This window comes from Paramisgurnus dabryanus, chromosome 2, assembly GCF_030506205.2.
Source record: "Paramisgurnus dabryanus chromosome 2, PD_genome_1.1, whole genome shotgun sequence".
Classification (NCBI taxonomy): Eukaryota; Metazoa; Chordata; class Actinopteri; order Cypriniformes; family Cobitidae; genus Paramisgurnus; species Paramisgurnus dabryanus.
This window is the reverse complement of record NC_133338.1, coordinates 5,180,021-5,204,600: the sequence shown is the minus strand read 5'-3', so window position 1 is coordinate 5,204,600 and position 24,580 is coordinate 5,180,021. Positions and strand designations below refer to the sequence as shown.

General features: G+C 35.6%; 2 protein-coding genes across 6 annotated transcripts; one reads left to right on the top strand and one right to left on the bottom strand.

Moving 5' to 3' along the window:
- Positions 1-1,981: 1,981 nt before the first annotated feature.
- Positions 1,982-17,429, top strand: ankdd1a (ankyrin repeat and death domain containing 1A). 5 transcript variants are annotated; one of them, XM_065294236.2, is made up of 16 exons: positions 2,019-2,243; positions 2,743-2,786; positions 3,233-3,336; positions 4,669-4,767; positions 5,048-5,146; positions 5,332-5,436; positions 8,389-8,487; positions 8,756-8,854; positions 8,976-9,074; positions 10,583-10,681; positions 11,953-12,051; positions 12,139-12,237; positions 12,332-12,427; positions 12,517-12,718; positions 15,554-15,685; positions 16,952-17,429. In XM_065294236.2, the coding sequence occupies exons 2-16, from the start codon at positions 2,762-2,764 to the stop codon at positions 17,011-17,013; spliced, it is 1,518 nt and encodes a 505-aa protein (XP_065150308.1). In that variant the 5' UTR covers positions 2,019-2,243; positions 2,743-2,761; the 3' UTR covers positions 17,014-17,429. The 5 variants fall into 5 exon arrangements, with proteins under 5 accessions (XP_065150309.1, XP_065150308.1, XP_065150307.1 ...); XM_065294235.2 differs by having other exon boundaries at positions 2,727-2,786; XM_065294233.2 differs by lacking the exon at positions 2,743-2,786 and having other exon boundaries at positions 2,022-2,243.
- Positions 17,430-19,290: 1,861 nt separating this feature from the next.
- On the bottom strand, positions 19,291-24,539 carry spg21 (SPG21 abhydrolase domain containing, maspardin). Its single transcript, XM_065249479.2, has 9 exons — positions 24,393-24,539; positions 23,916-23,980; positions 22,882-23,043; positions 22,592-22,672; positions 22,367-22,512; positions 22,184-22,292; positions 21,874-21,981; positions 21,534-21,674; positions 19,291-20,695 (listed from the first exon to the last, which is right to left on the bottom strand). Exons 2-9 carry the CDS (start codon positions 23,976-23,978, stop codon positions 20,579-20,581), a joined length of 927 nt encoding a protein of 308 aa, XP_065105551.2. The 5' UTR covers positions 23,979-23,980; positions 24,393-24,539; the 3' UTR covers positions 19,291-20,578.
- Positions 24,540-24,580: the final 41 nt, after the last annotated feature.

The window sequence follows — 24,580 nt, the reverse complement described above, 5'->3', positions numbered from 1 at the left end:
CATGGGTTGTACAATTAGTAATGTATTTGTTGCCCCAAAAGTACATTTTAAAATATATGTTAATATGAAAAGGTTAAAAAACTAAATATATTTTCAAATTCAAAAGTATATTTAATTAAGCTTTACTTTCTACAAAATGTATTTAGCATATATTTAAAACATATTTTTGTAAAGTTGCAATGTAGAATGTACTGTTAAGGATCATTTGAATAAAGTATACTGTATACTTTTAAAAATAGTATGCAGTATTCAGTGTACACTTTGAAGTACATTTTATACTTATACTTTACGCATTGTATACAAAGTTATATGTTTTGGCCAAGAAAAATATATTTTTTGCTGCATGGGTTGTACAATTAGTAATGTATTTCTTGCCCCAAAAGTACATTTTAAAATAATATGAAAAGGTTAAAAAACGAAATATATTTTCAAATTCAAAAATATATTTAATTAAGCTTTACTTTCTATAAAATGTATTTAGCATATATTTAAAACATATTTTTATATAGTTGCAATGTAGAATGTACTGTTAAAGATCATTTGCATAATGCATAATGTATAATGTATAGTACGGCGTATTCAGTGTACACTTTGAAGTATTTTTATCCTTGTACTTTATACATTGTATACAAAGGTATATATTTTGGCCAAGAAAAATATATTTTTTGCCGTATGGGTTGTACAATTAGAAATGTATTTGTTTCCCCTGAAATACATCTTTAAATATATATTAATAAAGTAAGGTTAAAACTAAATATATTTTCACATTCAAAAATATGTTAAATTAAGCTTTAACTTATACAAAATGTATTTAGTATATATCTCAAATATATATTTATATAGCTTGCAATGTAGAATGTACTGTTAAAGATCAGTTGCATAATGTATACTGTATACTTTTATAAAATAGTACGCAGTATTCAGTGTACACTTTGAAGTAAAAATGATCCTGGTCGTGGTAATAATAAGCAATAACTGATATTGTATTTCCATCAGTTCTGGTATCTTTAAAATTTATACTGCAGTTTTAACAAGGATTAAGCTTTCATGCTAGTGAAAAAGTTGACACGCACTAATCTGTGAATTGCAGCTCTCTCTAGTGGAGATGTGGCTTTATAACGTATGTCAGGTCTCGTGCGCTGAGATAAGTCAACATTTGTCAAGCATTTATGCCAGTTTACCCAACGTCAACAACAGACAGACAGACAAACAAAACCCAACCCTGCAAATCTGAAATGAACATTAATGTAAGAAGACACGGCTGTCAATAAGGGCGTACTCACACACTTGACACGATTGCCGTGCACGAGCGCGATTGTCTGCCTTACCTGAATAAAGTTATGATGACAAAGACAAATAAATTCATCATGTAAAGCTAATTAATACTGTTTAGTACAAATGGAAAAATGACAGGAGTAAATAAAGAAAAAAGACGAGTAAATAAATAAAAGATTTAAAGAATTAGATGCTGTAAATATCAAAATAAAATGAATTAATGAACAAACAATACATACACGTGTAGTTTACAGCAAATCTATGCATTTATTAGCCTACTTATTTACTAATATAGTTGTTGTTGTTTATTTATTAGAATTAAAGTCCTAAACTGTAATCATTTAGTCATATGCAATGTAATTTGATAAAGGAAAAAAAGCTTAAAAGTAAATACAATATTTTTTATATTTTTGTAAACCGAAAATATAGCAGGGATTATTAACGATTGTATATTAAATTATCAAACAACATTTAGTTTAATATTATTTATTTAAGAGAGTTTTAGAGCGATAAGGCATATGCACAAAAGTCCCGGATGTGCGGCAATAAAGCGACCGCCCACGTTGTTAATATTCATAGTCCAACCTTTCGCCATTGGAGGGCTGTCAAGTAACGTCCGTACAACTTCTTTAATATTCATATGCCTAGCCTTTGTCATTGAAAAACTATAAAGAAACGTCACACAAGCTAGTTAATATTTATACTCGAAAGCTTCACCATTGGACGGATGCTATTTACGTCCACACAATGCGTCGTTAATATTCATGAGCCAAGCCTTCTCTTCCCTCAGCTCACTTTCATTCGCGATTTCCCAAAGCGGCAGACTTGAGATCAGCACTGAGAGGAGCACATATCGCATCAAAGGATCAAACAGTTTATAAATCTATCAAAAGATGCGTTTGTCCGAGACGACACACATCATCAGAGGATAGCGATGGAGGACGGGCTGGTGTCTGAAGACGATATATGTGAGTTAAATCACAGAAATGTGTAAAAAAGGAACACTTTATCATCACATTGCATAATTGTGTGTGCTATGGTGGAGTCTATAATAGACTAATTTAGTAGGATCTGTGTGTACGACTATTTCTTGTATTTGTGTTTTATGTATAATTAATGTGTGATGACGTACTGAACCACTACAATGCAAAGCAATGCCCCACTAAATGTAACTTATACAGAATAACTGTAAGTTGTAACTCTGGCTATAAAATCTCTAATTTGTGCTTACTTGTGGTAAATGTTACCTGTTATTTTATTATTTAACTTTTATTTAGTTTGTTTTTTATAGCTAATTTAAAAGAAACCAAAGTTTGTTTACAAAACCAACGCACGAGCATTGTCAGTTACGCTTCTGCACGGAACTTAACTTCCGGTCTCTGTTTGTTTAATGGTCTGGCTTGTGGCTAAACTGAACTCTGGAACAAATTCCCCATCATAAATAACAAAAGTTTTGGTTTCCTAAAGACGATTGGAGACGACGATCATGGATCCCCGCTATAAGAAGGGAGGTTTGGCTGTCAATGTGTATTTATACATTGTATACATTACACATTTTACACCGTAACGTTAGCTCAGTGTAGTTTTTGATACGCTTTGGCTATGATTTAAACTATGGCAATCTACTTCTAGTTTATTTTGCTCGTAAGCAGAAATAAACTACTCTCAAAGCACTCTTTTATTCTTTACATAGTTTTTACAGGAAGTTATGTTTGTTCCACGAAAGCCATTGTTACTGCTGAAACCATCTGCTTATATGTTTACACCCTAAAAGATAAAACATTTATTCATGCCTGTTTGACATTAGACAGGAAGTCTTACAAAAATGTATATAAAGTATCATTCAGGAATCGAGTAGTATTTGTAATATAGCTGGAGTTGAAGTCCAGAGACAGAGAAGCATCAAGAAGATGCAGGTGAGCATCATGCTGATGTTTGTGACCGTCTGTGACCCCAGTGCTGAAATCAGAGAAGGAGTTTCATGATGCTGCAAAGAGAAACGATACAGATAAAATGCAGGAGCTGGTCAATGGAGGGGTGGACGTCAAAGTCAAAAACAAGGTGAGATATGGACTCTTAAATATTGAGTTTATTTTTTTTTGGGCTGCATGGTTCCATAAAGAACCTTTAACATCAACAGAACCTTTCTGTTACACAAAAGTGCAGTTATACAATCAATAAACAGTTAAGCAAAAATGGAAATTACCACATGATATCTTCACCCTCAAGCCACCCTGATGTATATGATTACTTTTTTCAGATGAACACAATCAGCGTTTTATTAAAAAAATGTCTGGCTCTTCCAAGCTTTATAATGGTAGTAAATGGTGCTTTTGATTTGAAGCCCCTTTTAAAAGAGATTTCCAGCATAGGACGTAGCGTACGAGACGTAATGAAGATGTGTTGAGAGAGACGAGGCTCTACGTCATATGCTTGGATACGCACTCTCTCGTGAACCTGCATCGGTTGTTACCTAGCTAGTTATTTTTGTTTGTAAAGTTTTAAATATAGATTTTTTTTACAAAATCACATCAGTAGCCCTCAGAAGGCCTTTATTAACCCCCTAGAGCCGTGTGGATTACTTCTGTAAAGGATTGATGGACTTTTTTGGGCTTCAAATCAAAAGCACCATTTACTACCATTATAAAGCTTGGAACAGCCAGGACATTTTCTAATATAACTCCTATTGTGTTTGTCTGTAAAAAGATAATTATATACATCGAGGATGTCTTGAGGGTCATTTTTTTATTTTTGTGTGAACTTCCCTTTAATATTACATCCCAGACAGCACACGACAGGATCCACACCGAGGCTGCTGAGTTCGGTGCAGATCTGGCCCGGAGTTGTCTGCTGTCTGGGATGTTTTTTGTGATGAGTATCATGTAAATAAGGTGTAAATATAAGACGTGAACATAAGCACAATCTCACTGAGTATGTGCACAAGCAAGTTTACATGCTTAATCTTCTGTCAATCGGATCACAGATCGGTCTGCACTGCCCCTTTTAATCCGATCGGAATTTCAGATCGTTTCGATTAAGGTGTTTACACGAAGGCTTTTCAGTCTAATTGACTGTTTGGTTGCATGTATGTAGCTACTGTACCATGAAGAAACCCTCCAGCCCATGGAAACCAATGAAAACATATAAACAGTACAGCCGTATCTACAGAAACCAGACTGACACGTCTGCTTATACAGAGCTGGATGTGTACATTGTACCAGAAATACAAACAGTTTTTATAGTAATACTAGTTCATAGGAAGTTGTATCACAGGAAGTTGCCATCCACCAGTTTCGGTCTGGAATGTTTCGTTTTTTCCATTAAAGTGATTGAAACACAAAGGACAGGATATTTGACCAAATTTACCATGGCAAGCCAATGTTTTTTTTTCAGATGGATCGTAAGGCCATGCACTGGGCAGCCGGAGCGGGCAGTGAGCAGGCACTACGTCTACTTCTGGACCACGACACGGACTTGGATGATATGGACAGCGTACGTGTCACATATGCTTTCAATCTGACCACTGATCATCTTTGTCCTTAAAGGTGAAGTTGGTCATTTCTGCACAAACCGGATAAGCAGATCGCTTATCTGAAGGGCTACGTCATCTGTTTTGTCTAAACAGTTAATTGGGTCAGATGTTGAAAACGTGTAATCTAAAACATGCACTGTTGGTGTGCCATCAGGAACAGAGTTGGGAAAACACTGCCTTATGCTAATACAGTTCTGTGTGACCATGTACACATGACCTGTGGTCGTGTTTGTTTTCCAGTTTGGTATGAATGCTTTGCTCTTGGCCGCATGGTTTGGTCACCTGTCAATCCTGAAGATCCTCGTTTCAACTGGGGCGAAGCTCACATGTGAAAACCAAGTAAGAGTACACTGGTAACAAGTTCAGCATATCTCACCAGACATCACTTGAGAGTGCGGTTGAGTGTGCACTTTTGTTATGATGCCAATGGACGTTTATAAACCACTAACTCATGACACTGATGTGAGTAAATTGGCCTTCATTTGGGAATTCTGATACAGTCTTCTCTTTGGTTGTGTTCTCAGAATGGCTTAAATCTCCTCCACTGTGCAGCCCAGAGGGGTCACATCAATGTTTTGGAGTACATCATGGAAGATCTAGAAGATGTGCAGCTTAATAAAGTGGACAAGGTGAGTATATTTGAGTTTATATTTAGATATAAGACTGACATGACACCTTCATAATCATGACATACACGTGAATGAGATTTTATGCACGTTTATGACAACTGTCATTAAGTGTCATTTGTTCAGTTATGTCATTTTTAATGCAAAGATGACATTGTTTGAGATGTCTTTATGACAAATTGACATTAACCAATACATCATAACTTGTCATGACAACTTGACGTTACCAAGACAACATAACTGACCACTTAAAATGTCATTAAAATGTCATGAAGTGTATATACTTTGTCAAGTAGTTTTATAACAGCATCATTAATATTTTTCTTGACCTCAACTACAATGGTGCAAATGTAATTTGTCATTAAAAAATGTCATTAAGTGTTAATACTCTGTCATATAGTTTTATAACAGCGTCATAAATATTTTTCTTGACCTCAACTACAATGGTGCAAATATAATTTGTCATTAAAAAATGTCATTAAGTGTTAATACTCTGTCATATAGTTTTATAACCGCGTCATAAATATTTTTCTTGACCTCAACTACAGTGGTGCAAATATAATTTGTCATTAAAAAATGTCATTAAGTGTTAATACTCTGTCATATAGTTTTATAACCGCGTCATAAATATTTTTCTTGACCTCAACTACAGTGGTGCAAATATAATTTGTCATTAAAAAATGTCATTAAGTGTTAATACTCTGTCATATAGTTTTATAACAGCGTCATAAATATTTTTCTTGACCTCAACTACAGTGGTGCAAATATAATTTGTCATTAAAAAATGTCATTAAGTGTTAATACTCTGTCATATAGTTTTATAACAGCGTCATAAATATTTTTCTTGACCTCAACTACAATGGTGCAAATATAATTTGTCATTAAAAAATGTCATTAAGTGTTAATACTCTGTCATATAGTTTTATAACAGCGTCATTAATATTTTTCTTGACCTCAACTACAGTGGTGCAAATATAATTTGTCATTAAAAAATGTCATTAAGTGTTAATACTCTGGCAAATAGTTTTATAACAGCGTCATGAATATTCTTCAGTTCATAATGTTTTTTTGTTTCCTCCACATATTAGAGAAATAAAATCAATCATCCAATTATAATAATAATACTGATTAAAATGTATTTTATTGTATTTGGAGAAATTAAATAAAAACAGTACAATGGTGGGTTAAGCCATGCAGCGTTGGGTCCATATAGGTGCAAAAATCAATAAAATAATTAAATTAATTAAATGTTTTGTTAGTTTTTTCTTCTATGTAAGAAAATTTCAGAACCCTCTGTGTGTCTGTTAGTTGTCAGTTATTTTATGTATTGTGCACATACATAAAGTTAAGTATAATTTTTTAACGTGTCTGTTAAGGTATTTTGTTAAGGTATTTAAAATGATTTGGCGTAGTATTAACACTTATTGACATTTTAATGACAAGTTCAATTTGTACCACTGTAGTTGAGGTCAAGAAAAATATTCATGATGTGGCTATAAAACTATTTGACAGAGTATTTACACTAATTGACATTTAAATGACAGTTTAATGTAATGTTAACCCATAAAGCTAGGTAGTTTCTTAAGTTTGATAATTATGCTTCTATGTCATGTTTATGACCGCTTTATGACAAGTTATTATATATTGGTTTATGTCAAGTTGTCATAACATCGTCTTTGCATTAAAAACTACATAATTGAACTAATGACACGTCATTGACAGCTGTCATAAAGGTGCATAAAATCTCCTTCATGTTCATGACACGGGTCATGTCATGATTATGAAGCCTTTTTGTCAGTCTTATGCACACCCCTTCAAGTAAAGTGTTACCAGATATTTTATATTTATACATTTGGTAGACGCTTTTTTTGTCTGCCAATAAAATAAATCCACCCACCCACTTTTTTAATCCTCATTAAACCAAAGCAGTCTCATTAGTAGGGATGCACTGAAATGAAAATTCTTGGCCGAAACCGAAAACCAAAAAAGAGTAAACCAAGGCCGAAAACCAAAACCCCGAAAGAAATTATTATGCCAATTATTAGTAGCATTGCATTTATGGCCATCACTGTGTAGGGCCTACCAACTTAACTAGGGGTGTGTGACCGATCACAAAACTCACGGTTCGGATCACATTACAGTTTTTGAAGCAAGGATTGGATTATTTTTCGGATCAGCAAAAAGGGGGTGGGAAAAATCTAATAACAAATAAAGAAATTGCAAACATTTATAAAAAAGAACAAAGTTGTACATTAATAAGGTCTGAAATTAGCATTAGGTACAGAAATCAAATTAAATAAATCATAACACTGTCTTTATTGTATAAATTAAATATATTATAATTTATAGAGCTACAGAAGTGATTTTCTCTTTGTCATTAGCGCAACTCTCTCTTAAGTTTACACATCAAGAGTTCTGATCTTTGAAGGGCATACTGTGATGATCACGTCTGGACCGGACACATTCAACCGTTTGTGCCTCTGTGCGTACAGAAAGCTGCTCACTTAAGTGCCTTTTTACACGTTAAATACATCCACACCGCAGGCATGTTGCTTTAGACAAGCATGTGCAGGTCGCGGTTTCTGTTTGCGTCATTACAACATTTCGGCCGTATTGTTTCGGTGATTAAAGTCTTTTGGCCGAAAACCGAAAATGCTCTTTTGGGCCATTTTCGGTGGCCAAATATTCGGTGCATCCCTACTCATTAGACATGCCATTTGATTCTCCTGTTAATGTGATGTCACACTGATAAAACCCCGCCCAAACACTGCATTTTGGACACATTTTCCACCTTGGCTGTCATGACCCAACATTTTAGTCTATAACCGCATAAAGTACAGTTCTATGAAGTTCTACAACTGATAATGTGATGCAAAGATGAAAGATGAAAGTTTTTATGCTCATTGGGACACTGCGTGCCGTTCTGACTTGTGTCCATCTGGCTCTGTGTATCAGTCAGGCAAGACGGCGTTTCATTTGGCCGCAGAGCATGGACACTTGGAGGTGGTGGAGTTTCTCATTGGTATGGGCTGTGCACATGATCTGAAGGACAAGGTAAGACAACAGGACACACAACTTCATGCTGAATACAGCTAGATACATAACACCATTCTAAGTTCTCAGAATCAGGTCAAGGGTTTGTTATTTTCCTTATATAACCCAAAACGTGTTTGATGTGCGAGTCGAGGCCAGAAAACAGATCCCCTAAGAACCAGGAAATTTGACCATTGATCCAAGACCATAATATTCTTACTACAAATCGTGTTTTTATAGTTGAAGGAAAGACGAGTGCATTTTTAAATGTGATGTTTGGTGACTTTAGGAGGAGAACACAGCTTTGCACTTGGCCGCTAAGCATGGCCACAGCGAAGTCCTCCAGAAGATTGTGGAAACGGGGGAGAACATTGATGAAAAAAACATTGTAAGTCAGACTGGTAAATGTGAACTATTATTAAATGTTGAACTTAACATGTGATGAGATTGGTAGGAGTATTGGTTATTGTAATGTTAGTAAACTGAACCTTGGGTTGATGTTTTCTCAGGATGGCATGACAGCTTTACATTTGGCAGCTGAAGAGGGACATTATGGGTGTATTAGATTACTGCTGGAGTCTGGCTGCAATGTCAATGAACTTACCAATGTAAGCACAAACGCTCTTTTTATTTAAAACAAGAATATCTATTATTGACAAAAGACCACCTATCATTGGCTTCGAAAAGCATAAAGCAAATCATGAATCTGTTGATTGTGAAGAACTCGGCTGGAATTCATTCATTCTTATTTCATTTTATTTTACTATAACATGAAACCAAAACCTATTGGGTATTTTTAAAAAGGGACAAGCCCCTAAATTAGTTTTGCCTGTAATGAAAGATTGATTTTATTCACTTTGCTTGTCCATCTATTATTTTCAACAGGGTTTTTAAACTTTTTTGTCAGCCGAACCCCCCTGACCTAAATTATTTACTTAAAGTACCCACAAGATTTTAAGTAAATATTTTAATAATTGAAGTTCTCAGTTTTCTGATAAATTACAGAATTTTGTAATGGTCACATAATAAACAAATTTTATATATATTATAAATCTAGATTAATCTCATACAAAATAAAAGTAATTTTTTGCATAATATATGAGTTTGCGATGTGTCTAAATATTATGTATATTTAAACACACACACACATACATATATATACATTTAAGAAATTTTTATTTAAATATCGTTTATTTATTTATTTATAATTTAGAATATATTAAAATATAAAAAAATGTATATACACATGTAAATGTTTCTTTAATATGTACATGAATGTGTGTGTATATACATAATAATTACACACAGCACAAACTCATATGTTATGCAAAAAATTTATCTAGATTAATCTATGACCAGCTCCAATATTTATATATATATATATATATATATATATATATATATATATATATATATATATATATATATATATATATATATATATATATATGTTAGTGTTTAGATTTTATAATTTAAAAATTATTTACATTTTATTTTTTATTTGTAATTGATTATTTTTTTCATCAACTCACGAACCCCCTGCAATTCCCCCACGAACCTCCGGGGTTCACGAACTCTGATTTACACAATAGCAAAATAATACAATGCAACCATCATTTTAATCAGAATATAAATCCCTTATTGTCAGATCTGTAACAGACAACATATAAAATCCTGTTTTATAGTATTGACATTCAACCATCATCATTGTCTAATATTTTTTGTTTTTATCAAAGATTAGTTTGATATCATGATCATTTAAAGTCCCAGTGAAATCCAAACTGGCAATTTTTATTTTTTTGCAATATTGCAGTGTTTATTATAAAAATGTATCTGTGTAATTCTTTTTTTATCTATGTGCACTCATAAACTTAAATCAAAATGTGTAAATGTTCTTTCGCCCTCTTGTGGCGATAATGCAAGTCCAATTTCTGAATGAAAGTCCTACTTTTCTATATCTAATCAAAGCACGATTAAAAACACAAGGCAAGCCCATTGTCTTCCTCGTGTGATATTCTGAAATATGTCACAACACGGAAGTGAAATCTATCGCGACTTCCGGTTCACAGGGACTTTAAAAAGGGTGGGAATGTAGTAAATTTGTTTGTTCCTATAGAGAAAGAGGACAGCCCTTCATCTGGTGTCACAGCACAGCTCAGACAGAGAGGTCAGACTGTTGGTTCAGGCTGGAATCAACCTAGATTCAGTTGACACCGTGAGTACTAAAACCTTTAGTTGAGAGTCTTAACTGGAAATGCACTGTAGTCAGGTTTGAATTTTCTGTGGTTTCTTCATCGTCTTGTAAAGCAATGAAGCACTGTAAAAAGTAGGGGCACAGCAAAATCACCAGACCTGGTGGTACCCATATATACATCAGGAGTTTAAAGTTTGTTTCTTGTTCTTACCATTCGTAGACAATAACACCAAACGTGACAGAAGTGCAAACGTTACAACTTACCCCGTAGGTGGGGGTAATTGTAACAGGCAGGGGGTTAGTTGTAACACTTGCTAAAAATTAAGTTTGCTGGCAAATATTTCAATACTATTTTGTCTATATACTTGAAGTGGATATTGTTTATATATCTCTCTATAATAGACTGTATTCATTCATCCAGTCATTTTCTAACAATAATTCAGTTATAAATGGATACAAATGTCTAAATATGTGAGAAAAAGCAGCACAATTATGACAAAATTTTTTTATATGATATTCCAGTCTGTAATAACCATACTACAGTTTCAAAATCAAATTCTGAGATAATGAGCATTAAAGTCTGATTTTAGTCAATCATCTCATTATGATTTTAATCTTTGACGTGATCTTATTCAATCAATATTAAAGATATGAATAAAAATAAATTTGATACACGATTTTTGATAAGACAGGCACATTTATTTTGTTGGCAGCCAGCAATCATTTGTGTGTAGCTTATTTAAAACAACGGCAAGAATTACGCTTACGTTAGCGGTTTTTATATCGTAAGTGCTGAGGGGTTTGTTGTAACACAGCGTTATAATTAACCACGCAGGGTCAAAATATTTTCAAGCCCACCAAAAAAGTTGCTAAGAGCTGCAGACATATTTCAAAACGATGCTGTGTTTTAGTCAACAAGACCCTGATTAAAATGACATAGCATTGGATGTGGTATCTTACACACCAAACTTAGAAACCGAAAAAAAATTATGATGAAAAAATTTACTTACATGACACCAAAACACTCGTTCATCAATAACTCTCTGGAAAAACATTATACATTTACAATCATTTGCGGGAGATCGTCTTTTGGCAGCGCGATAAAAATACAGAAAAAACAAAACGCTCAACCTTGTGCAACAATCCGTGTTACAACTAACCACGCGCACCCCTACATTTGATCAAGTTTTAGAAGTTGGTTATGAAGTTTAGGTCTAGATTTGATTCAATATTCAATGTTTTCCTGACCCAAATACTGCCTACTAATTTTACTAATATCAAATTCTTACTAGCAACACACCTCAGCTTTGCACCTGGCCGTACTCAACAACTCCACTGAAATAGTCAAGTTTCTCATCGAGGCCGGATGCGACCTGGACATCTGCGACAACGTGAGTGTGGATAATTTTAATATTTTCCAAACTTAGCATTGAATCACCTAAAAACTAAAGCAACAACTGCAAATATTCCCTACACAGCGCCATCAAACAGCTCTGCACATAGCAGCAGAACACGGACGCCACAACATCGCCGAGATGATCCTCATTTCCGGAGTCAACCTTAATTTGACTGACAAGGTACACTTTACTGTTAGCTTACAGTTGTGTGCATGGCGTGTTGTCATATGTAAAACAACTCGACAAATATATACTCGGCTCTCTTATTTTACAGCAAGGAAAGACATCACTAGACGTTGCATCCAGGGGAAACCACGTGAATGTCGTTGACATGATTATCAAAGCCGATCGATTTTACAAATGGGAAAAGGTGGAATACATCAGATATGAAAATGTTTCATTGTTTTCTCTCATAATAATTAGCGATCATGCCGTATTTGATATTTTTATACATCGCAGGAGAATGTACAGAGTGATTCTGAGTGTCAGATGGGAATGAGTGTCAGCTTTAAACCGGACCATCAGCAGGAGACACAACACATTCGCTCTGTCTTGTGGAAACTGGCCACTAAATATCTCAAACCCGGCGAATGGAAAACCCTGGCCAAGCACTGGAACTTCTCAGAAGCACACATTCGAGCTATTGAACACCAGTGGACAGGTGGACTACACAAAATTCAACATAGATATTTAATATGTTTGATATAAGCAATTGTATTTTTCTGCGTCAATTGTCGTACGTTTTCAGCTGACGTTATTTTTTCTATATATGTGGTTTGCCGCTCGTGCATGCATAAAATTTTTTGCACTTCTTCTGTGCACATCATTCAGTTTGACAATTACAAGCTGCACTGCTAGTAAATTTATAACTTGCCCAATCGTAACTAAATGCAGTCCTGTCTCTATTTTCTAATCGTGCCTTGTTTTATTTACTGTTGGTTACCACCGTCATTTGCTTGACAACTTGATGGAAACACACCTAATTAGCATTTTTTTATTTTGAAAAGATTCGCGTCACGTTTCGATGGAAACCCAGCTACAGCTGTGGCGTGCTGTTGGGCACGATGTGAAGCAGAGTCAATGTGACCCCTTTAGCGGTGACTTATTTACGATACAGCACAGCTTTGAGTACCTAAAGCTGCATTCAGACTAGCAGCAACTAGCATTAGCAATAGCGATGCAATCTCATTCATTTCAGTGGACGCTTGGCGACTTCCGGCAACATTGAGTGCTGGCAACTGTGAAGGGGCGTGTCTAGTCACACGATTTTGAGAAAATGTTTAACTTTATGCAAATTATGAGCAACTTTTGGGAGCGACTACCAATGAGAACGAAGCAGTGGAGTTCATGTCATCCGTCTTTCGTCAGTTAGGGGCTGTTTACACTTGGTATTAAGATGTGTTTTCAAGTGGACGAGAGAGACACATTACGTTTACCCCGGTATTTAAATCCGTCTCTTTTGTCCACTTTCGACCGCTTCTGTCCTGAATACTGTGAGGGGGTGGTCTGTCGAGACGGTGGGCGAGTCTCTCTGCTGTCATTCAAACGCGAGCGGGAGTAATTATGAGTTTATATGGACGCAAACTAATATTATGTCGGAGTCCGCTGCTTGTTTAGCAAGTATACATGCTGCACAGTGTTTTTTACGTGTATATGTAAGAGCTTTCTCTGAATTTTCAGCGCAATTGATGAAATAGGATCGTGCAACTTTCACGCTTTCAAAACGAAACTACGGAGAACACCCGCAGTAGTTGTATCAATGAAAGGCTAAAAATAGCGCTGTTCACCGTATGTTCACGCCAGAAGTCAAAAAAAGACGTAAAACTTGTGTTTAATACCTCAGATTAGATAAATGGGCGGAGAGAAGGCGGTCGCGTGTGGCTGTTCGAACACATTCAACCACATTTGCGTTCCGCAACTCCAAAGCGATCCGATCGAAAGTGGTTTCGACTACCTCTGGATGTGGTTGAAAGTGGAAAAGTGGACGCGTTCAAAATGTTTTGAACACCGTTTACACCTGGCATTAACGTCGTCCACTTGTGATCCGATCAACAAAAACGCATGTTAATGCCAAGTGTAAACAGCCTCTTACTGGAGTGGACTTTACTCATTTGTTCATGACAACCAGATTAAGACACGCCTCCTAACGATGTTTTTAAGCGAGTGTCACACCGTGAAAAAGTCGCTTATAATGTGAGTGCAGCTTTAATGTTTTCATAAAACAGTTACCAAACAATACAAATGTTAAAGTTGAAATTTAATCTATTAACCCAACTTTCATGAAGTAAAATCTCTAAAAGTCCTCCTTCCGCTGGAAAAATAGTCTCTGACCGACTGCTAAAGCTAGAAGTATTGTTCTGTTTTTATGCATATGCGAGGGTATGCGTACAAATTATATTATCAGAAAAGTACTTGCGCACTGTATACGCACCACTAGATTTTTTTAATGCTGCATTTACACCAGCCGGGGTAGAGCGCGGGTGATTTACATGCTAAGTCAATGCAAAGACGCGATTACACGCGGATTATTATCCTGCGGCGCCTTCCGCGCAAATTGAGTGTTGCCGCGGGAAATGCGCGAGTTGAAAAATCTGAACTTCGCCGGATTCCGCACCGCGTTAACCAATCAGTACCTTGCTGTAGTAGTTCATGATTACAGGAAGTGAGCGGAGTGGCGGAGTCTCTGCAGAGTCGCAAAAGCCCCTCCCATTATGCGAATTATTTCTCGAATGACTAGAATTTCACGCGCCTTTCACGTGCGAATGAAGCGAGTGAAATCAAATGTTCAAGCGTCCAACTACGCGTGAATAGCGCGTTTTTGCCGCCCCTACCGCAGCTGGTGTAAACGCAACATAACAACGCATACTTTGTTCACATAGGTCGTGCATGCATGTACAGGATAATGTAGTATGTGGCCAAGGAGATGTATTGCATTTTGTCACGAGGCGCATTCATTGAACGTCTCTGTACACATACAAGTCAAATAAACTATGCTTTGCAAGGCCGTGCGTTCAACCGTGCACATGTTCACGACAAACACAGAAAAACAAACTATACTCCGGGCTTAAGGGTGCTGTGCAGTCATACATGTATGCTGCATCCAAAACCGCCTACTTCCATATATAGTACGCGAAAAGCATTAGGCGAGGCGAGTAGTATGTCCGAATACATAGTATTCGAAAAACAGTATGCGAAAAGTACCCGAATGACCTTCACATACCATGTTTATGTGGGATGTAATATGGCAACATGTTAAATATCTTGATTGGCTTGTTTTTTTACGACAATACACAAAAATGTTAAAACTGGTACTCTAATGTACAATTAACATGGTATTACTATGGTATATGTCCAAAATACCATGCTAGTAGTATTGCACCTGTCCAACATACTGGACCTTTTGGTACTTTCTAGTAAGCAAATGCAGCCTTTCTCTGTGTTCAGTGTGATGGACATCTTTACCATAGTAATCATAATAAAATCTGCATTTTTAAAGGTACAAAGAGCTACAAGGAGCACGGACACAGAATGCTGCTGATCTGGCTGCACGGTGTGATCATCGCTGGTGGAAACCCAATTAAAGGCTTATACGAAAGTCTGATAGGAATCGCAAGGACAGATCTGGCAGGTGACGTTACGATTTAAAGGGGCCATGGCACAAGACTTTTTTAAGATGTCAAATAAATCTTTGGTGTCCCTAGAGCACATATGTGAAGTTTTAGCTCAAAATACCATATAGATAATTTATTATAGCATGTTAAAATTGCCACTTTGTAGGTGTGAGCACAAATGTGCTGTTTTGGGTGTGTCCTTTAAAATGCAAATGAGCTGATGAAATTTAAACACTGATCGCAACGATGGTGGTTTGATGCAATTAAAACTCAATTGTGCTTTTCTCTGCACTAAATGGCAGTGCTGTGGTTGGATGCAGATTAAGGGGTGGTATTATAATAAGAGCTCCTTATGACATCATAAGGAGAGCCAAATTTCAATTACCTATTTTTTCACATGCTTGCAGAGAATGGTTTACCACAACTAAGGTTACTGGGTTTATCTTTTTCACATTTTCTAGGTTGATCGAAGCACTGGGGACCCAATCACAGCACTTAAACATGGAAAAAGTCAGATTTTCATGCCATGGCCCCTTTAAGTTCATGATAATCGGTACATATGTGACCCTGGACCACAAAAAATTAAGTTTTTTCAGAATTTTTGAGATTTATACATAATCTAAAAGCTAAATAAATAAGCTTTCCAATTGATGTATGGTTTGCTAGGATTGGTCGAGATACAATTTCTTGAAAATTTGGAATCTGAAGATGCAAAAAATCTAAATATTAAGAAAATGGCCTTTAAAGTTGTCCAAATGGAAGTCCTTAGCAACACATATTAATTATAAATACACTTTTGCTATATTTACAGTAGGAAATTAACAGAATATCTTCAAGAAACATGATCTTTACTTAACATCCTTATGATTTTTGGCATTAAATACAAATTAATAATTTTGACCCATGCAATGTATTGTTGGCTATTGTTACAAATATACCCGTGCCGCTTAAGACCGCTTTTGTGGTTTAGGGTCACATATACAGAATACTTCTAGGTCTGTTTCAAAGCCTAGTGAAATTGGGATGTTTGTTTATACAGCATTTAAATTGTTTTACTATAATACTGTGTTAAACAATAAGAAATTCAACTATGATAACATTATACTATATAGCACATTACTATATTTTCATCCAAAATGAATTAAAATTATTTACAAGATTGCATTTTGTTTAGGACGTTGCCTTTTAAGATGGCTCACTGGGCTTTAGAACAGAGCTATAAAACAAAGGTTCATATTTGTAACACTTTTACTGACTAAAACTTTTCTATCTTTTTCAAACAGAAAGTGTGCGACAGCAGGCTAATGCAGACCCATCTTCTACCAAAAAATGTTGTATAACGTGAAGTAAACAACTGAAACAAGGACCACTGAATGAAAGCATCCAGGATGCAGCCACAGTGGTAAAAAGGGACTTTCCTGATAAAAAAGCTTTATGTATCACTACAGCATCACAGGTGTATTTACTCAAATATCTAGGATTCCAGACGACCTACACTGAATACAATTCAAATACAGATTTGTATATTTTATTAGAAAGTTTTTTGAAAATTCGCCAACCAGAAAAAGAAACTTTTTTTGATCATGTTGAATCGTCTGATTAAGACTTTCAGCCATAATAAACTGTTAGATTTGTTTCTGAATATTGGTAAATCGTAAAATGTATGAACTTTGGTATATTGTTTTTATATTGTGCACGCTTTTTATAACTGTATGTGGTGCTACAACATTAGAAGAAGAATAAACACAACGATATTTCTGAGCCGATGTGTTTAAATATGCTGAAAACCTTTGGCCTGCAGAAACAAGAACAACAAGATATTGTCTCATTTTTAAAGGGCACATATTATGCCAATTTTTACAAGTTTAATATAAGTCTCAGGTGTGCCTAGATTTTATCTGTGAAGTTTCAGCTCAAAATACCCTACAGATCATTTAATATAGCATGTTCGAAATGCCCCTTTTTCGGTGTACTTTTAAATGCAAATGAGCTACAGCTCCTCACTCCCTTACCAACAGACAGTAAGCGTTTTTTTTTATTTTTATTAAAACCATTTCTGATTCCTGTGAATACAGTTGGAGACAATAGCATATTTAGCTGCATTAGCGCTACAACATGCTAACAAACACATTTAGAGGCTGTTTACACTTGGCATTAACATGCGTTTTCGTCGATCGGATCACAAGTGGACGACGTTAATGCCAGGTGTAAACGGTGTTCAAAACGTTTTGAACGCGTCCACTTTCGACCACTTTCAACTACATTCAGAGGTAGTCGAAACCACTTTCGATCGGATCGCTTTGGAGTTGCGGAACGCAAATGTGGTTGAATGTGTTCGAACAGCCACACGCGACCGCCTTCTCTCCGCCCATTTATCTAATCTGAGGTATTAAACACAAATTTTACGTCTTTTTTTACTTCTGCCGTGAACATACGGTGAACAGCGCTATTTTTAGCCTTTCATTGATAAAACTACTGCGGGTGTTCTCCGTAGTTTCGTTTTGAAAGCGTGAAAGTTGCGCGATCCTATTTCATCAATTGCGCTGAAAATTCTGAGAAAGCTCTAACATACACACGTACAAAACACTGTGCAGCACGTTTACTTGCTAAACAAGCAGCGGGCTCCGACATAATATAAGTTTGCGTCCATATAAACTCATAATTACTCCCGCTCGCGTTTGAATGACAGCAGAGAGACTCGCCCACCGTCTCACAGACCACCCCCTCACAGTATTCAGGACAGATGCAGTCGAAAGTGGACAAAAGAGACGGATTTAAATACCAGGTGTAAACGTAATGTGTCTCTCTCGTCCACTTGTGATCCGATCGATGAAAACACATCTTAAAACCAAGTGTAAACAGCCCCTTAGAAAAGCTTTTGGGTAAAATTAACAAGTGAGTTTGTTGCAGTGGGCCCTGGGTGGGGCTTTATCAGTGTGACATCACATTAACAAGAGAATTAAAACAGCATGTCTTTATGAGGATTAAAAGAGAAGGAGTGGGTGAATTTTCGTTATTGTAGGGTGGTTGGGTTCACACACTGCTGACACACATTTATGACCAAACACCTTGTAAAAGTGGATTTCACATAATATGTTCCCTTTAAGTTAACTTTAAGTTCCTCTATTTCTGTTTCTAGCACATTTGCTCCGAGTCTCATTTTGTGCTGATAAGAAGTCACCATTTGAAGAAACACATTTTGATCCTTTGCGTAGGATCATGGTATTTTTTTGGTATGTAGTAACAAAACTGATAGTACATTATAACAATGATACTATATTTACTGTAGTATAGTACCTTGGAGGACCATGTAAACACTACAGTACAAAAATAGAAATCAGTCCTGCGGTAAAACCATGTGTGTATGTTATTTGCATGGCACAGTCCAAATATACAGTATGGTATTGTACACGGTAATTACATGCATAAAGTGCACTACATCAATTCATTACATTGTTTATTTATCCCCCAAACTCTTTAGACATTTTTTTTTTGAATGATTAAGGATTTATTTGAGTTAAAACAAAAAACGCAGGGTATTTGTCTTAACATCATTAATGTGATTGGATGAAAACTTCCCGCATCAAATGCGACAATAAGTTATTTCTAATGTGCAATGCAATGGTTGTGCAATTACAGTTTATTTATCATTTTATGGTCTGGATTATTTTAAATCTTTTACATGAATTTGAGGATTGCTGGTCTTAATTCGGTCTCGTCGTGCTTTGGTCTTGGCTTATGTGGTCTTAAAGGGCCAGTTCACCCAAAAATGATTAATCCTGTCATGATTTACTAGATAAGTTATAAGTTGTTACAAATTTCTTTGTTCTGCAAAGGAAGAAAGCAGAAATCAGAAGCACCATTGACTTCCATAGTAGGAAAGAAAAATACTATGGAACACAATGGTGCTCAAAAACAGTTTGGTTACAAACATTGCTCAAAATATCAAAGACATTTAATACAGGTTCGTAACAACTTAAAGGTGAGTAAATGATAACAGAATTATCATTTTTGGGTAAAGAATATCTTTAACGACAACACTAACTTGCTAGTATTTGGCTTATGTTGTAGGATTCCTGTTGGATTAAATGTCTTTAAACTTTAAAAAAAAAAAGTCAGCGAGCTGACCTATATTAGAACAAAGGTTACTATTGCTTCCCCATTTTCTTGGGTTACATTTTGAATTGAAAATACGGCAATCTGTTTAATATGGTAAATCAAGCCTATTCTTGTTTATTTGATGTGTGACATCCGTGTGTAAGATACACAGGAAGTTAAATGTGCAAATTAAAAAGGTGATAACACTTTAGATTTAACCAAGAACATCCAACCCCTCTTATTCAACTAACATAACATTGTATTATAAAAATGACAGATAAAATTTCTGTACAGTTTCGCAGGCTGCTCTAAATGGATGCACAGATTACATTAACCTATCAACAGTAATTGTAAATCTATAATAATGATCAACAATGCCCTTTTTTTTGTGTTTCAGAAGTTTTACTTAAGCAAATAAATGACAAATTTTATAAAGATTTCTTTCCAAATCAGGAACTATATTTCAGTGCATGACTCATATGAACAACGAAGATAATGACATACATAACAACAAACCATTCGAAAACAGGACGAACAAAAATACCACAGAATAGAAGTTGGAAAAACAATTAGGTAAAAAGTGCAATTTAACAAAGATGTTGGTTTTGTGATGTGTAAGGCAACCAGGTCAAAATATGGCATTCTATGAAAACGTATATATAACTTATTTACAGTCGTAATACTTATCAAAATATTGTTTATTTTAAAGTAAAAATAGGCTCTTTAAAGTCCGTTCACATTTGATTTAATGTCATAAAAATGATACCAAATGATCTCTGAATGTCGTACAGTTGAATCAAAAGCCTTTGGGTCTAAGACTCATCATCAATTCTGCTCAGGTTTGATTTTTGGACCTCCAGTTCCTCAGCACTGACCATCTCTGGGCTGATGGCAGCATACCGTGTGCCGTGAAACTGACGGAGATGTATCTACAGAATAAAACCGGAGTAACAGTGCAAATTAAAGAACAAAAACAAAAAAAACACAATAGACTCGTAGTCATATAACAGACACATAACAGGTCTCCAGTTTTATCGTTTAGACCAGATGTTTTCAAACTTTTGAAAAGTACCCGTTGAAATTTTAAGTTAATGTTTCAATCATTTAAAAGCACATTTGCATGTTTAACTTCAAAAACTTTTATTCTTCATACGTTTTAATGTTTATCAGTAGTATTTTACATATTTATTGTTATTATTACCTGTTATTGGACCTTCTTCTGGTCATTTTCTTTTATTGGTACATAAAACGTATCTTTGGTTCTCTTTTTCTAATATATTGTAGTGTTGTGTAATGGTTACATGAAAGCAGATTAAGCATTAGTAAGTCTTTCTACTTTTAAAGGGATCATTTCACAAGACAGTTTTAAGATGTCAAATATGTCTTTGCTGTCCCCAGAGTCCGTATGTGAAGCTCACATTAGCAACAAATGAGCTGATCTCTGTACTAAATGACAGTGCCATGGTTGAATAGTGCAGAATAATGGGCGGTATTATCCCCTTCTGACATCACAAGGGGAGCCAAATTTAAATTACCTATTTTTTCAAAAAAAAAGTTTACCAAAACTAAGATACTGGGTTTTCTTTATCACATTTTCTAGGATGATAAAAAGCGGGGACCCAATTATAGCACTTGAACAACGTCAGATTTTCGTGATACATCCCCTTTAAATTTATTTAAAGTTTTTAAATTTATATACATTTTATTTACTTATAAACCCCCTGCAATTCGCAAACCCCAGTTTGCAAAACACTGCTTTAGACTCACTTGTATGTACAGGTTAACCTCTGCGCTTCTGCAAAGATATGGGAAGTTTCCTCCAGTTTTTAGGTGAGCCCTTCTAGCGTTTGGGTACAGCTTATACATTTCTTCTTTTGCCTCGTGCGACAGGGCGCTCTGATCAAAAACCTACCACAAATGTAAAACCAGCAGGAGAAGTAGGTAAACCAGAAGTATGTGTAACCAGACTTAAAACACAGTTCTACTTCCCATTGGTCAAATATCTTACATGCACCAAGTGAAGAATTACAATTTGTGTCTCAAGTGTATTGAAAATGATATAAAGCATTTTGTATGTAATTGTTAAACCTAAAAATGCAAAACATACATCCATTATGGTGATGGCAACGTCCTTTATCTTGTGAGGCTCCACGTAAGAGTTTTGGCAGTTAAGTGTGAGTCGAGAGGCGAGCTCGCTCTGATTCAGACTCTCCAGCTGAAAAACAAATCAACAGGGCTTACATTCAGCTAAATATGACTAGATTTACAATGAAACACTATTTCTTGTCTGCGCAACAAAACTGTTTGTGGTTTCGTTATGCTTAAGTCTTTCACCGCGATTGAAAAGTTATATTGTCAATTAAGAGAAAACACTTCCCTGGCGCTGGCTGGAAAAGTTAAAATAAAGAAGTACTCACTCTATCGACCATAAAGTCGATCGCATCTGCCATTTTTGGGTCCACGGGTCCTTTGGCAAAGTTACCAAGAACAATCTTTTTCAGCATGAATGCAGGCATTAGCCAGAAGCTATGAACGAAAATTATTCAGTAAAAATAAGGATGGAGACTTTAAAACAGACTAAAAAATGTTTCTGTCTGTACCTGTTAGCCGTCCAGGTTTGGTTGAAGATGGATGTGTCACTAAATGAATTGCAGAGGATCAGAGAGTGGACTCTGGGAGATTTGTGCGTTACCTCTGCAAACTTCTGAGCCAGGAAACCGCCAAGAGAAGCGCCGAACAAATGCACCTGCACAAAGAGACACAGATGAGGGTTAAGAAAGATCCTTATTCCCTATTGGTCCAATTGAAATATCAATATACTGTACCTTGTCTAGTTGTAAGTGGTCTAAAAGCTTCCTAAATCCATCACAAAATTCCAACAGATCCCAGTAGACGGGGTACTGGAGCTGGAAACGAAGATATCAAGTTACATTACATGATAAAAGCAACAACAAGTAGTTTAAATAATAGGCTTATCTCATAAACAATCAAATATGATGGAAAAACTGACTTTTATATTATAATAAAAATTTGGTGATAATGATATATTTGGATGGTAAATTACAGAAACATTTTCAAAACTATTCCAGAATGACTGATGTGTGACAGAACGTACTGAGATGACACGGTAGCCCCGTCCAGAGAGAGCCAACACCTGCTGGAAGAAAACCTCTGCCGTGCCGCTCACCGGCGGGAGGAAGATGATGGGACACCGGATACTTTTAGGCCCAGCTTCATACAATGACCAGACTTTACTGTCATCATCATCCACGATTATCTAAGACACACAAGACAATAATTGTTTAGGGCTGTCAAAAGATTAATCACGATTAATCAAATACAAAATTAAAGTTTTGCATGACATATGTGTGTGGATTCTGTGTAATTATTTTATAAATAAATAAATAAATACATACAATTATAAAGCTTACTGAGATCATGTCACTGGACATATTACACATACTTGTTAGTAGGACTGGGCAAAAAAGCGATTATTCGATTAATCGGGTTACGTGGTCGATTAAAAATCGATTCTTAAAGGCCAAGAATCGAAATGAAATAACCTAATGCTGTTTGACCAAGAAATGTGACTGTTTTGACTTTTTCAGCATACATTTTTCATCTTTCATCAAAATTGTATTGTATTTTACATAATTGTATGCATTTGAAAATTAGAGATGGGTTCTGTTTTAATGTACCCATGTGTACCTAAAATAAAAGAGTTTAAAATACAGGTTTGTGGCTCTTTATCTCTTATTTTATTAATTACCCACTTGTAAACTTATGTTCACTGTTCTTTTTTATAAATATAGTATTTGTATAAAATCTATATTAATTGAGTTGAATAGAGAATCAAGAATAAAAACCGTCCCGAGAGTTGATAGCTTGTGAATCGAAATCGAATCAATCGGGAACATCTGAACCGATACCCTGCCCAACTTGTTAGTCAAAAATAAATACATTTGGCTTTGGTTAAGGGTCTTAACTTGACAACACTCCCATTATCTCTACATAATTTTAGGAGTTGGTGTAGGTGAGCTACAGGAAAGTTTGCATTAGTCATAATGTAAATAATATATCATTTGTATTAATCTGTGGGTGTTATGTGATGGTTATTTATTTGCACAAATAGTGAAGGAATTGACTTACCCTCTTCAGAGGTACAGTGCTTCTGAACCAGTTATAATCAGGAGACACTCTTATCTCCTCCATGTCTGAAATGCAAATGATATTGACTTCGTGATCTCAAAACAACTGACAACATCAGATCAATGCTTGCAGTCTAAATAACGGGGAAAAGAAGACTTGGATCATTATTGTTGGACAAGCTTTCGATTTTACACTCTGCCATGCATTTCACAATAGACAAACACAAAATGATCTTAATGTAATGTCAGAATTGCAATTTGCGCACACACAAAACAATTCTTACGTAACGCACAATGTGATTGTCTCCTGACTAAAATCACTAGAAACGGGCACGAGATGTTTGAAAACACATCATCATTCTGCGCTATATTGACAGTTTTCGATTGTAAACGCTGCACAGCGATGTAAATTAGAAGACAGTGTCTTAGGAGACAGATAAACGAATACAAAATATAAATATTAATTAAATATAATCACCTTTAAGCGTTTTTTATCCACAAATTTAAGAAGCATCGTATCCTCGCGCCGAATCACATGACAGCAGCTTCCGCAGCCAACAAACTCCGACACACGTCACGATCCCAGCAGCCAACCAAAGTCGGATGTGACGTGCGCATGCGCACTGAACCTAAGCGTAGATCAATGCCATAATCAAGAAAAATTAT

Coding starts and splice junctions, on each gene's coding strand:
- ankdd1a (XM_065294233.2), top strand. CDS start 2,210: ATGGAGGACGGGCTGGTGTCTGAAGACGATATAT. Junction 5,147..5,331: donor AGCTCACATGTGAAAACCAA/GTAAGAGTACAC, acceptor TTGTGTTCTCAG/AATGGCTTAAATCTCCTCCA. Junction 12,428..12,516: donor GATTTTACAAATGGGAAAAG/GTGGAATACATC, acceptor TATACATCGCAG/GAGAATGTACAGAGTGATTC.
- spg21 (XM_065249479.2), bottom strand. CDS start 23,978: ATGGAGGAGATAAGAGTGTCTCCTGATTATAACTGGTTCAGAAGCACT. Junction 22,513..22,591: donor ACCACTTACAACTAGACAAG/GTACAGTATATT, acceptor CTCTTTGTGCAG/GTGCATTTGTTCGGCGCTTC. Junction 21,675..21,873: donor TTGCCATCACCATAATGGAT/GTATGTTTTGCA, acceptor CATTTGTGGTAG/GTTTTTGATCAGAGCGCCCT.